Source organism: Tachyglossus aculeatus, chromosome 3 (assembly GCF_015852505.1).
Source record: "Tachyglossus aculeatus isolate mTacAcu1 chromosome 3, mTacAcu1.pri, whole genome shotgun sequence".
NCBI classification, from domain to species: domain Eukaryota; kingdom Metazoa; phylum Chordata; class Mammalia; order Monotremata; family Tachyglossidae; genus Tachyglossus; species Tachyglossus aculeatus.
The window spans coordinates 15534366-15547342 of record NC_052068.1 but is presented as its reverse complement, the minus strand read 5'-3'; the positions used below and the strand labels follow the sequence as shown (position 1 = coordinate 15547342).

Below are 12977 nucleotides of genomic sequence, written 5' to 3'. Positions count from 1 at the left end.
TAGCTACTTTTTAAAAGGGAAGAGACTTAAGAAACCCTTAGGATTTTAATGAATTCTTTTAAGAAATATCCTTAAATCTGTTTTTTATTCAGATTTAATAACACTAGTTGCGTTTTCTAATATATAGTAACTAATTATGAAAATGTGCACAAAAGCACCACCCGAAGGGTGAATTTCAATTATGAAAAAGCAAAATGAAAAATCCGGATCATGGTCTCATTTGTATTTTCAGAGGAGGCTGGCAATCCTGGCTTTATGATGTCACTTGTTAAAACAAAATGTTCTTTTCGTTTGTGATAATGGTAACTCAATTTTCTGAAACATTTGGAAAAAATGATCATCTTCACTTTACAGAAGGCGACAATAGGCATAATAATAATAATGATGGTATTGTTAAGTGGTTACTATGTGCCAAGCACTGCACAAAGTTAGAGCTAGCTCTCAGCTTGTCAGGGCAGACATAACCCATTCTGCCTTTTCAGAATTGTTCAATAAACTTCAATAGTAATAATTGTGGTATTCATTACTATGTACCGAACACTGTTCTAAGCACTAGGGTAGATAGAATAAATCAGGTCCCACATGGGGCTCATATTCTAGGTAAGAGGGAGCACAGGTATTGAATTCCCATTTTGCAGATGAGGGAACTGAGGCACAGAGAAGTTAAGTGACTTACCCAAGGCCACACAGAGTTAGGATTAGAACCCAGGTACTCTGACACCCAGGCATGGGGTCTTTCCACTGGGCCATTTTGCTTCCTGTTTTTAAGATTATGACATAGCAGTGGATACCATACATACCTAAGACTAGCATGTATGTATCTCTAGATTGTAAATTTGTTGTGGGCAGGGAACATGCCTAACAACTCTGTTGTATTGGACTCTCCCAACTGCTTAGTTCAGTGCTCTGCACACAGTTGGCACTCAATAAATACCATTGATTGATTGATTGGTAAATCTTGAAGAAATTCTTAGTCATGTGGCATAACATTCAAGTTTTAAAATTGCCGGGGGGGGGGTGGGCGCTCCATAATTTCCATAATTTTCAAGTACCCCTTTCATTCATTCATTTATTTAATCATATTTATTGAGTGCTTACTGTATGCAAAGCACTGTAAGATTCCTTATCTACAAAGACATTTTCAAGTACCACATTCTATAAGAACCCATGTAACAAGAGTTCTACTGTCCCATAGTTTCAGCTATACACACACACACATATATATACATGTATATACACACATATATATACATATACATATGTATATATACACACATATATATACATATATATACATACATATATATATATATGTATATATACACACACACACGCACGCACACACACACACATACACACACACACACACACACACATATATATATATATATAATGTCCTAATCTTTGTATTCTTGGGGGTCTTGTAGTCCACCCTCTTGGATCACATGGATTTGTGAGGCGATAGAGAATGTGTTTCCCAACTCTGCTGTATTATACTCCCCCAAGCTTTTAGTACAATGCTCCACACACACAATAACCCCTAAATAAATATCTCCGATGATGATTATGCTTATGATGATAGAGCTTATGGTCTCCCTGGTCCCTCCCAAATTATTCCCCTCCTGTCCAGTCGTCAGATAGAGATGGGAATTGCCGTCCTTTCCTCTCCTCTCACTCCCTCCTGTGTCAGCCTGACTTGCTTCCTTTCTCATCCCCCCTCCCAGCCCCTCAGCACATATGTCCATATCTGTCATTTATTTCTGCAGATTAAGTTCTGTCTCCCCCTCTAGACTGTAAGCTCGATGTGGGAAGGGAACGTGACTATTTATTGCTATATTGTACTCTCCCAAGGGCTTAGTACAGTGCTCTGCACACAGTAAGCACTCAATAAATATGAATGACTGACTGACAGAAGCAGGCTAGATATCACACCGCTCCAAAACACCAAGGATTATATCCCTCTTAGTGGATTGTGGTAAAGGTTTTAGCCCCTTTTAGCACAAGTTGTTATTAGTAGTAGTGGTAGTATTGTTATTACTACTAATAATAACAACGGTGGTATTTCATTCATTCATTCATTCAATTGTATTTATTAAGCGCTTACTGTGTGCAGAGCACTGTACTAAGCGCTTTATTTGTTAAATGCTTACTATGTGCTAAGCACTGTTCTAAGCTCTAGGGTAGTGTGGCTTAGTGGAAAGAGTACGGGCTTTGGAGTCAGAGGTTATGGGTTCAAATCCCTCTCTGCCAATTGTCAGCCGTGTGACTTTGGGCAAGTCACTCAACTTATCTGTGCCTCAGTTACCTCATCTGTAAAATAGGGATTAAGACTGTGAGTCCCCTGTGGGGCAACCTGATAGCCCTGTAACCTCCCCAACACTTAGAACTGTGCTTAATAAATGTCATTATTATTATTATTATTATTATTATTATTATTATTATTATCAGGTCCCATATGGGCTCACAGAGTAAGTAGGATGGAGAACAGGTATTGAATCTTCAATCACCTTGCCCCCTCCTAATAATTATGGTATTTGTTAAGTGCTTACTATGTGTCAGACACTGTATTAAGCACTGGAGTGGATACAAGCAAATTGGGTTGGACACAGTCTCTGTCCTGCCTGGGGCTCAAAGTCTCCTTCCCCATTTTACAGACGAGGTAACTGAGGCACAGAGAAGTGGCTTGCCCAGGGCCATGTAGCAGACAAGTGGTGGAGCCGGGATTAGAATTCAAGACCTTCTGATTCCCAAGCCCGTGCTTTATCCACTACGCCATAACCTAACTCCTCTCCTACTACAACCCAGCTGGCACATTTCGCTCCTCTAATGCTAACCTTCTCACTGTATCTCGATCTCATCTATCTCACCACCGACCTCTCTCCCACATCCTGAGTCGGGCCTGGAACTCCCTTCCTTCTCATATCAGACAGACAATTGCTCTCCCCCACTTCGAAGCCTTGTTGAAGGCACATCTCCTCCAAGAAGCCTTCCCTGACTAAGCCTTCCTCTCCTCTTCTCCCATTCCCTTCTGAGTCGCCCTGACTTGCTCCTTTCATTCATCCTTCATTCATTACCTCCTTCCCTTCCCCACAACACCTGTATATATGTATATATGTTTGTACATATTTATCACTCTATTTATTTATTGATTTTACTTGTGCATACCTATTCTATTCATTTTATTTTGTTAATATGTTTTGATTTGTTCTCTGTCTACCCCTTCTAGACTGTGAGCCCACTGTTGGGTAGGGACCGTCTCTATATGTTGCCAACTTGTACTTCCCAAGCGCTTAGTACAGTGCTCTGCACACAGTAAGCGCTCAATAAATACGATTGATTGATTGATTGATTGATCCTCCGTCCCAGCCCCTCAGCACATATGTATATATCTGTAATTCATTTTTAAATTTGTGTATGTATGTACGTTAATGTCTTTCTTCCCTTCCAGACCATGAGCTCGTTGTGGGCAGGGAATTCATTCATTCATTCAATCGTATTTATTGAGTGCTTACTGTGTGCAGAGCACTGTACTAAGCGCTTGGGAAGTACTAGTTGGCAACATATAGAGACGGTCCCTACCCAACAGCAGGCTCACAGTCTAGAAGGGGGAGACAGGGAACAAAACAAAACATATTAACAAAACAAAATAAATAGAATAGTAAATATGTACAAGTAAAATAGAGTAATAAATCTGTACAAACATATGTACAGGTGCTGTGGGGAGGGGAAGGAGGTAGGGCCGAGGGGCGTGGAGAGGAAGGAGGGGGCTCAATCTGGGAAGGCCTCCTGGAGGAGGTGAGCTCTCAGTAGGGGAAGGAACCAGTGAAGAGTGAGCGGTTGAATATGGAAGTGAAGGAGGGGAGGAGGGACGGGGAGAGAGATTTCATAAGATGAGAGAGAATGGGGTCAGAAGCACAGGTGGCCGGAGTAGCACTTGAGAGGAGGGAGGAGATCTCATCTGAGGATACTGCTGGGAAAGATGGGAGAATAGTGGAGAGGGTTGAAAGCCTGAGAGCGGGGGGTTGGAGAAGGCGGAGGAGTGACTTTGGGGAGCTCAGACCTGATGGAGTTAATTTTACTAATGAAGTAGGAGGCCAGATCGTTGTGGGTGAGGGAAGGAGGAAGGGGAGGAACAGGAGGCCTGAGAAGGGAGTTAAATATAAGGAAGAGCTGACGGGGATGATGGGCACGGGTGTCAATAAGGGAAGAGAAATAGTTTGTCCTGATCCTTCATGATCCTTCAGAGCTCTGAGTCTTCCAATAAGGTTGCTCCCAATCAATCCATCATAGTCACTGAGAGCTCACTGGATGCAGAGCCCTGCACTGAGAGGCAGGAATGTCTCTTTATTGTTGTATTGTAATAATAATAATGATGGTATTTGTTAAGCGCTATGTGCCAAGCAGTGTTCTAAGCACTGTTCTAAGCACTTAGAGTGTGAACCCCATGTGGGTCCTGACTAACTTCAATCTACCCCAGAGTTTAGTACAGTGCTTAGCACGTAGCAAGTGCTTAATAATAATAATAGTAATAATAATAATGGCATTTATTAAGCACTTACTATGTGCACAGCACTGTTCTAAGCGCTGGGGAGGTTACCTGATGATCAGGTTGTCCCTCATGAGGCTCACAGTCTTCAGCCCCATTTTACAGATGAGGTCACTGAGGCACAGAGAAGTTAAGTGACTTGCCCAAAGTCACACAGCTGACAATTGGCAGAACCGGGATTGTAACCCATGACGTTTGACTCCAAAGCCCGGGCTCTTCCCACTGAGCCACGCTGCTTCTCACAAGCCACGAAGCAGCATAGCCTATTAGAAAGAGCATGGGTTTTGGAGTCAGAGGATCTGGGTTCTAATCCTGCCTCTACCACTTGTTTGCTGTGTGACTTTGGGCAAGTCTCTTCATTTCTCTGTGTCTCAGCTTCTTCATCTGTAAAATGGGGATTAAGACTGTGAGCCCTGTGTGGGACATGGACTGCGTCAGACTGATTACCTTGCATCTACCCCAGCACTTAGAACAGTGCTGATGCATAGTAAGTGCTTAACAAATGCAGCTATCATCATCATCATTATCATCATCATCATTATTATTATTAATAATAACAAATACCACAATTATTACTACTACAACTACCTGTCTCTGATGTTTCCTATATCCCAGTTCATACATTCTGCTCTGCCTGGGCCAACTTATACTATGAGCCCCATGTAGAGACAGGGACCTCATCTGAACTACCTGTCATATATCTACTCCAGGTTTAGTATAGGACTTGGCAAATAGGAAGTGCTTAATAACTGTTATCATTATTATTATTCATAATTATTATTAGTCAACCCCATGTGTTTCCCTCCCACCTAGACACAGGTACTGTGTTGCCAGACTTGTGTTTTACAATGCCCTGCTCTATGTTATGTGTCTGAGGATCCTCAATAAATTAAAATGTTATGTTGTGGAGGCAATGGTGATTTTTTTGAATGATTAATTTGCCTACTGTCTAGGGGAAGAAGAGGAAACAAATCTGGAGAACATATTGTTGGCTCTAAGAAGTAAAACAAACATGCCTTATTTTAATTATGGGGAGTCAGTATGTCTCCACATGTATTTCCACTCTGGAGAGCCAGTTTTGATTGATTTGTGAAATAGCAACTTAGGGTCATCGTGGTTAAAAGAAAACAACAGTACAGAGAACCTTATCAGTCAGTGAGTGATATTAATTGAGTGCTTACATTGTGCAAAGCACAGTACTAAAGGCTTGAGAAAGTACAATACAATAGAGTTAGTAGACTCAATCCCTGCTCAAAAGAAGTTGTCAACCAAGAAGCTCAGACAGACATTAAAATGAATTACAGCTAAGGAAAATGGTAGGGCATAAGGGTATGTACCTAAATGCTGGGGTCAGGTGGAGGGCGAATATGGGTGAATATCGAACTGCCTTTGGGGGTGTAGAAAGAGTTAAGAAGGAAAGAGTTGATGCAGAAAGAGGGTGAGAGGAGTGGGGTTCCTGTCATAAAGTGAGGGTTGTGGGCCTCTAAAATAACTCATAATTAAGCAATTGCCCCTAAAACTTAATGCACATTGAGGCAAGATTTCACTCTTCGTTATATTGCTAGAACAAAGGCAGGTAGCAGAACCGACACTTCAGAGCCCCTCTGATTTGTAAACGGATCGGTCATTTCACTTTGAAAATCATCTGGTTTCATGCAAAATGAGTTACCGACGCTCAGTTATAGAGGAACAATGAGAACCATTTTGAGAAAGCATGGGGAGATGAAACAGACCCAATATGATCAAAATGACTACAGTTAGAAGCATTCTGGGGTTTTAAGAGCTTAATGCCACAGAGAAATAGAACGATGCCGGTACTACTTACTTAGGAAAAAGAGGAAAGTCCTTAGGCTCTCAGGAAGCAAGCTCATCCTTGCCATCAAGATGGTGGTGCATTCCACAAGCAGACTGATTTACCTCGGCACTAAAATCGTCCTCCGGCAACGAGAGAAGGACAAAAGTTAAGTCACCCCCTGTGACAGAGAGGAAGCCCCACCACATCCTGAAAATGTTGCTTAGTGCCGTTATTTTTAAATAGGAGATTCGATGTTTATAGCCTCTCTGAGGGATGGATTATAAACAACATGCCACGGGCATGTTTTCTGGGAATCTGGGTTTATCAGGCAGCTTTTTTTTTTTAATGACTTGAAAGCTTGCTGTGGATGGATAAAATACCAGGCTGAGTGATGAAGACTTGTTGATCATTCTCAGTGCTGTGACTGAATGCCGCTTTGACCTTGACAGCTCTCAATGCCTCTGACTGTAAAATGGGAATAAACAATCAGTCGATCAAGCAATGACCACACCTGCCCAGTGGACTTAATTCAGGGCTTAGAAAGGAAAGTGAAAGTGCTTTGAAGAGAATAATAATAGTAATAATAATTGCATTTGTTAAGTGCTTACTATGTGCAGAGCATTGTTCTAAGCACTGGAGGGATACAAGGTGATCAAGTTGCCCCACGTGGGGCTCACAATCTTAATCCCCATTTTACAGATGAGGTAACTGAGGCTCAGAGAAGTTTAAGTGACTTGCCCAAGGTCACACAGCTGTCTTGTGGTGGAGTCGGAATTCGAACCCATAACCTCTGACTCCAAAGCCTGGGCTCTTTCCACTGTTGAAAATAAAAATGATCGTGGTGATGATGGGGTCTCTTGTTGAAAATAAAAATAACTGTGATATTTATAAAGTAATTACTATGTGCCAACCCCTACAAGATAATCAATCAATAATAGTTATTGGGCTCTGTACTAAGCACATGGGAGAGTACCATATAAAATATTGGGTAAATATACAATGTAAAATATAATCCCATTAGACACAATGCGTCTCTCACATGGGGCTCACAGTCTGAGTAGAAGGAAGAACCCATATTTCCCCATTTTGCAGATGAGGTAATTGAGGAACAGAGAGGATGAGGTAACTGAGGAACAGAGAAGTCAAGTGACTTGCCTAAAGCCACACAGCAGGAAAGTGGTGGAGTCAGAATTGGAACATAGGTCCTCTGGCTCCCAGGTCCTTCTGCTGAGAAGGATGGATTAGTTTCAGTCATGAGGCTTCGTGACAGAGAATATGTGCAAAGGAATGGATTATTGTAGTAGTAGTTTCTACTGTCCCACTTACACTTTCTCATCCTGCTAGTCGTGTTCCCAGAGGACCCCGAGTGCAACAAGCAAGTGGCTGGGAAAGAGTGCAGCACACTGTGAAGTACAAGTAAAGGGGTTTTTTTTTTCATACTGAAACAACTAATGGCCAAAGCGACCTTAGCATAATGCCAAAGCTAGGCCCAGTAATAAACTTCCTGCTTTGTTTTTGTTTATTATTTTCAAATAGAGCTTTCATGATTGTGTAGAAAAGCCCATGGGAAAAGACATCTCTCAATATTGGTGGGTCCCACTTAGATAGTTTGCCTGCAATTCTATTTTATGCTTCATAATATTACTACTACTAGAAAAGCAGCATGGAATAGTGGAAATAGCACAAGCCTGGGAGTCAGAGGACCTGAGTTCGAATCCAGCCTCCACCACTGGCCTGCTATGTGAATTTAGGAAAGCCACTTAATTTATCTGGGCCTCAGTTTCCTCATCTGTCAAATAGACTAAGTCCCCCTTTTCCTTAGCTCCCCATCGCCTTGACTCTCTCTCTTTGCTTTACCTGCCTCGCCACACAACAGCACTTGTGTGTATATGTACGTATCTATAATTCCATTCATTTATATTAATTCCTGTTTACTTGTTTTGATGTGTATATACATCTATAATTCTATTTATTTATACTGATGCTATTGATGCCTGTTTACTTGTTTTGATGTCTGTCTCCCCCTTTCTAGACTGTGAGCCCGTTGTGCACAGGGATTGTCTCTCTTTGTTGCTGAATTGTACTTTCCAAGTGCTTAGTACAGTGCTCTGCATATAGTAAGCACTCAGTAAGTATGATTGAATGAAGGAATGAATGAGGATTAAATTCCTGTTTATTCAATCAATCAAAGGTATTTATTGAGCACTTACTATGTGCAGAACATTGTACTAAGCTCTTGGGAGAGTCCAATATGACAGAATTAGAAGTCGCTTTTCCTGCCCATAATGAGCTGACAGCCTAGAGACTTTTCTCCCTTCTACTTATACTCTGGGTCCTGGGTGGAACAGGGATCTTCCCTGATTATCTAGTTTCTACCCCAGTGCTAAATACAGTGCTTGACTCATAGTAAGGCTGCAAAAAATGCCACAATTCATCATCAATCGTATTTATTGAGCGCTTACTGTGTGCAGAGCACTGTACTAAGCACTTGGGAAGTACAAGTTGGCAACATATAGAGACGGTCCCTACCCAACAACGGGCTCACAGTCTAGAAGTAATAATGAAATGCAAACCAGGCTGCCTCATGTCTGCAGTGGGTAATAATAATAATAATAACAATAATGGTATCTGTTAGGCATTTACTATGTGCAAGGTACTGTACTATGTGCGGGGGTGGATACAGGTAAATTGGGTTGAAAACAGTTCCTGTCCCACGTGGGGCTCACAGTCTCAATCCCCATTTTACAGATGAGGTATCTGAGGCCCAGAGAAGTGAAGTAACTTCCCCAAGGTCACACAGCAGACAAGTGGCAGAGCTGGGATTAGAACCCATGACCTTGTGACCCCCAGGCCCGGGCTCTATCCGCCACTACATTATGCTGGTTCTCATAGATGGAAGATTCCATAATCAATATTTTCTGTGAGCTATTTTCATGGGAGGGATACAGCAAGAAACTTCCACAGGACAATGGGAAACACTACCCCCCCCCCCCCACATCCTTTCCCTCTTTATACTCTAACACACACACACACACACACACACACACACACACACTTGCCTATGTCTTCTCTCCAGCACTCTCATCCACATGCCCCATAGCCCTTATGTTTATATCTATAATTTTATTTATTTGTATTGATGTCTATCTGCCCCCCCCCCCCCCCCCCCGACTGTGAGCTCACTGTGGGCAGGGAATTTTACTCTTTAATGTATATTGTACTTCCCCAAGCGATTAGTACAGTGCTCTGCACACAGTAAGTACTTAGTAAATACAATTGAATGAATGAATGAATCAGTCCTCATAAACCGCCACATACCCAGACCTGTCTCTGAACACTCTCTCTTCATCATCAATCGTATTTATTGAGCGCTTACTATGTGCAGAGCACTGTACTAAGCGCTTGGGAAGTACAAGTTGGCAACATATAGAGACAGTCCCTACCCAACATTGGGCTCACAGTCTCTCTTCTTCCTTACATCTATAAAACTCTCCCCACAAACACCCTCCATTAACACACAGATATGCAATCCTTGCGCAGACCTTACCTCACATATCTCCTCACTTCACATATATACAACCTTCCCAAGGTGGTCTCAACTTCTCCCAACAACACCCCTCCACCCTGCACCAGTCCCCGGCCCAACCCAAAATCACAGGGATAATAGTTGTCATGGAATTTGTCTAGCTCCAACTGGAGGGAGCAATACAATGCACTCAGGGCTTGGTGTGAAAGTGCCACAGAAGCCCATGATACAATTAGGATTAGAAGGTGTGATCCCTGACCACAGGGGCCTTATGCTGTAATAAGGGAGGCAGAACTAAAGCTATTTACAAACAGAATAGTCAGAATAAATAATTGATGATGAAATTAATTCACACACACAGACACACATGCTGATGAATGATAACATGCAGGGAATGAGAAAGGTGAATATATTCCTCCTTCTAGACTGTGATTCCATTGTTGGGTAGGGGCCATCTCTGTATGTTGCCAACTTCTACTTCCCAAGCGCTCAGTACAGTGCTCTGCACACAGTAAGCATTCAATAAATACATTGAATGGATGAATGAATGAATATCAACCCACTCCTAGACTGTAAGCTCCTTTAGGACAGGGATTTCATCTTCTAGTTCTATTGTATTATCATCATCATCATTATTATTATTCTATTAAGTGCTTACTATGTGTCAAGCACTATTCATTCATTGAATCGTATTTATTGAGTGCTTACTGTGTGCAGAGCACTGTACTAAGCACTATTATTATTATAGTATCATTACAAGCATTATTATTATTATAGTTCTTGTTAAGTGGTTACAATGCTTCATGCACTGTTCTAAACATTAGGGTAGGTATAAGCTAATCAGGTCACACACAATTCCTGTTCCACATAGGATTCCCAATCTAAGTACGTGAGATACCGGTTACTTAATCCCCATTTTGCTGATGAGGCAACTGAGGCACAGAGAAGTTTTGTGATTTGCCCAGGGTCACACAGCAGACAAGTGGCAGAGTTGGGATTAGAACCCAGATCCTCCGATTCCCAAACCAGGGAATCCCCTAGGACAAGATGGGAAGAATGCTGGGAAGGAGTTGGAGCTGTAGATGATTTTTCTCATTTCCCTTGCTTTCTCCAAATGGTTGTTATTATTTCTCTGTAATTGTTCATCACTATCTCATCTTGAATAAAAGCAGACTACATTCAAAGTAAAATGTCTGATCCTTTCTAACTCGGAATGTCTCTGAAGGTTCATTCTGCTGTTTGTGTTTGTTCTAACAAAATAATGATGAGTGGAAACTTGCCTCATTTTGCTCTCATCTTTCTCCTCCTCAAACACTTCTGATGGCCAATAATTTCCCTCTGGATCCAGTAAAAACTCCTGACCTTTGTCTTCAAGGCTTTCTATCCATTCTCTCGTTATTTATCTTTACTCTTCACTGACTATTTCCAGCCAGCAGATAGGGAAAGTATCTACCAACGCTATCAAATTGTATGCTCCCCAGTGTTTTCTAGTCTTCTGAACACAGCGCTCCATAAACACCACTGATTGAGGTGCACCTCCTCCCAAATGAACCATTTTTACTCTTTTAAAAAAAAAAAATTAAATTGTTATGATATCTGATAAGTGCTTACAATGTTCCAGGCCCTGCATTACAAGCTATAGCAGATACAAGCTAATCACCTTAGACACAGTTCACATCCCACATGGAGCTTACAGTCTTAATCCCCATTTTACAGACGAGGAAATTAAAGCACAGAGAAATTAAGTGAATTGCTCAAGGCCACGCAGCAGACGAGTGGTGGAGTTAGGATTAGAACCCAAGTGCTTCTGACCACCAGGCCTGTGCTCTATCCATTAAACAACACTACACACTCTTTAACTTTTGTCTCTCCCACTTCTGGTCCCATGCAATGTTATTCATTCATTATTCAATTGTATTTCTTGAGCACTTACTATGTGTGTAGGGTACTGTACTAAGCGCTTGGGAAAGTACAATACAACAACAGACACATTCCCTGCCCACAGTGAGCTCACAGTCTAGAAGTGGGGAGGCAGACATTAACATAAAAAAATAAATTAGAGATATGTACACAAGTTCTGTGGGGCTGGGAGGGGGGAAGAACAAAGGGAGCAAGTCAGGGGAAACAGAAGGGAGTGAGAGAAGAGGAAAGGGGGAGTTTAGGGAAGACCTCTTGCATGAAATATGCCTTCCATAAAACTTCGAAGCAGAGGAGAATAATTGTCTGTCGCATTTGAAGAGGGAGAGTGTTCCAGGCCAGAGACAGGACATAGACGAGGGGTAGGGAACATCGCTAAAATCCACTCTTTCCTCTCCATCCAAACTGTTACCACATTAGTATAATCATGCATCCTATCCTACATAGACTACTGCATCAGCCTCCTTTCTGACCTCACAACCTCCTGCCTCTCCCAACTCCAGTCCATACTTCACTCCACTGCCCAGATTGTCTTTCTGCAGAAACTTTCAGGACATGTCACCCCACTCCTCAAAAATCTCCAGTGTTTGCCCATCCACCTCAGTATCAAATACTCCTCACCATTGGGTTTAAAACTCTTCATCACCTTGCAGGATTCTACTTCACCCCCCTTCTCTCCTTCTACAACCCAGCCCACATACTTCACTCCTCAGATGTGGCTAATCTTCTCACTGTCCCTCCATATCACCTGTCTCACCTCTGTCCCCTGCCCCACATCCTATCTCTGTCCTGGAACTCCCTCCCTCCTCAAATCCACCAGTTACTTTCCCTTCCTTCAAAGTCTTATTAAAGGCACATCTCCTCCAAGAGGCCTTCCCAGACTAAGCCCCACTTTCCTCATCTCCCACTCCCTTCCACATCACCCTGACTCGCTCCCTTTTCTCTTTCTCCCCCTCCCCGCCCCACAGCACTTATGTATCTATCTGTAATTTATTTATTTATATTGATGTCTATTTACTTTTATTGATGTCTGTCTCCCTCCTCTAGGTTGTGAGCTCACTGTGAACAGGGATTGTCTCTTTTTATTGCTATATTTTATTTTCCCAAGCTCTTAGTACAATCTCTTTAAACAGTAAGCAGAGTATGATTGAATGAATGACTAGGCAGTGAAATAGGCAAGATGAAGGCACTGT

General features: G+C 42.1%; 1 protein-coding gene across 1 annotated transcript in view; it reads right to left on the bottom strand.

Annotated features, from left to right (window-relative positions):
• TMEM273 (transmembrane protein 273) overlaps positions 1-6485 on the bottom strand; it is a 65446-nt gene extending 58961 nt beyond the window's left edge. The window contains exon 1 of the mRNA XM_038744297.1: positions 6372-6485. Within this exon, the coding sequence (XP_038600225.1) occupies positions 6372-6426 (55 nt within the window). The 5' untranslated portion in view covers positions 6427-6485. The remainder of the gene's footprint in view (positions 1-6371) is intronic.
• Between the last annotated feature and the right edge of the window lie 6492 nt (positions 6486-12977).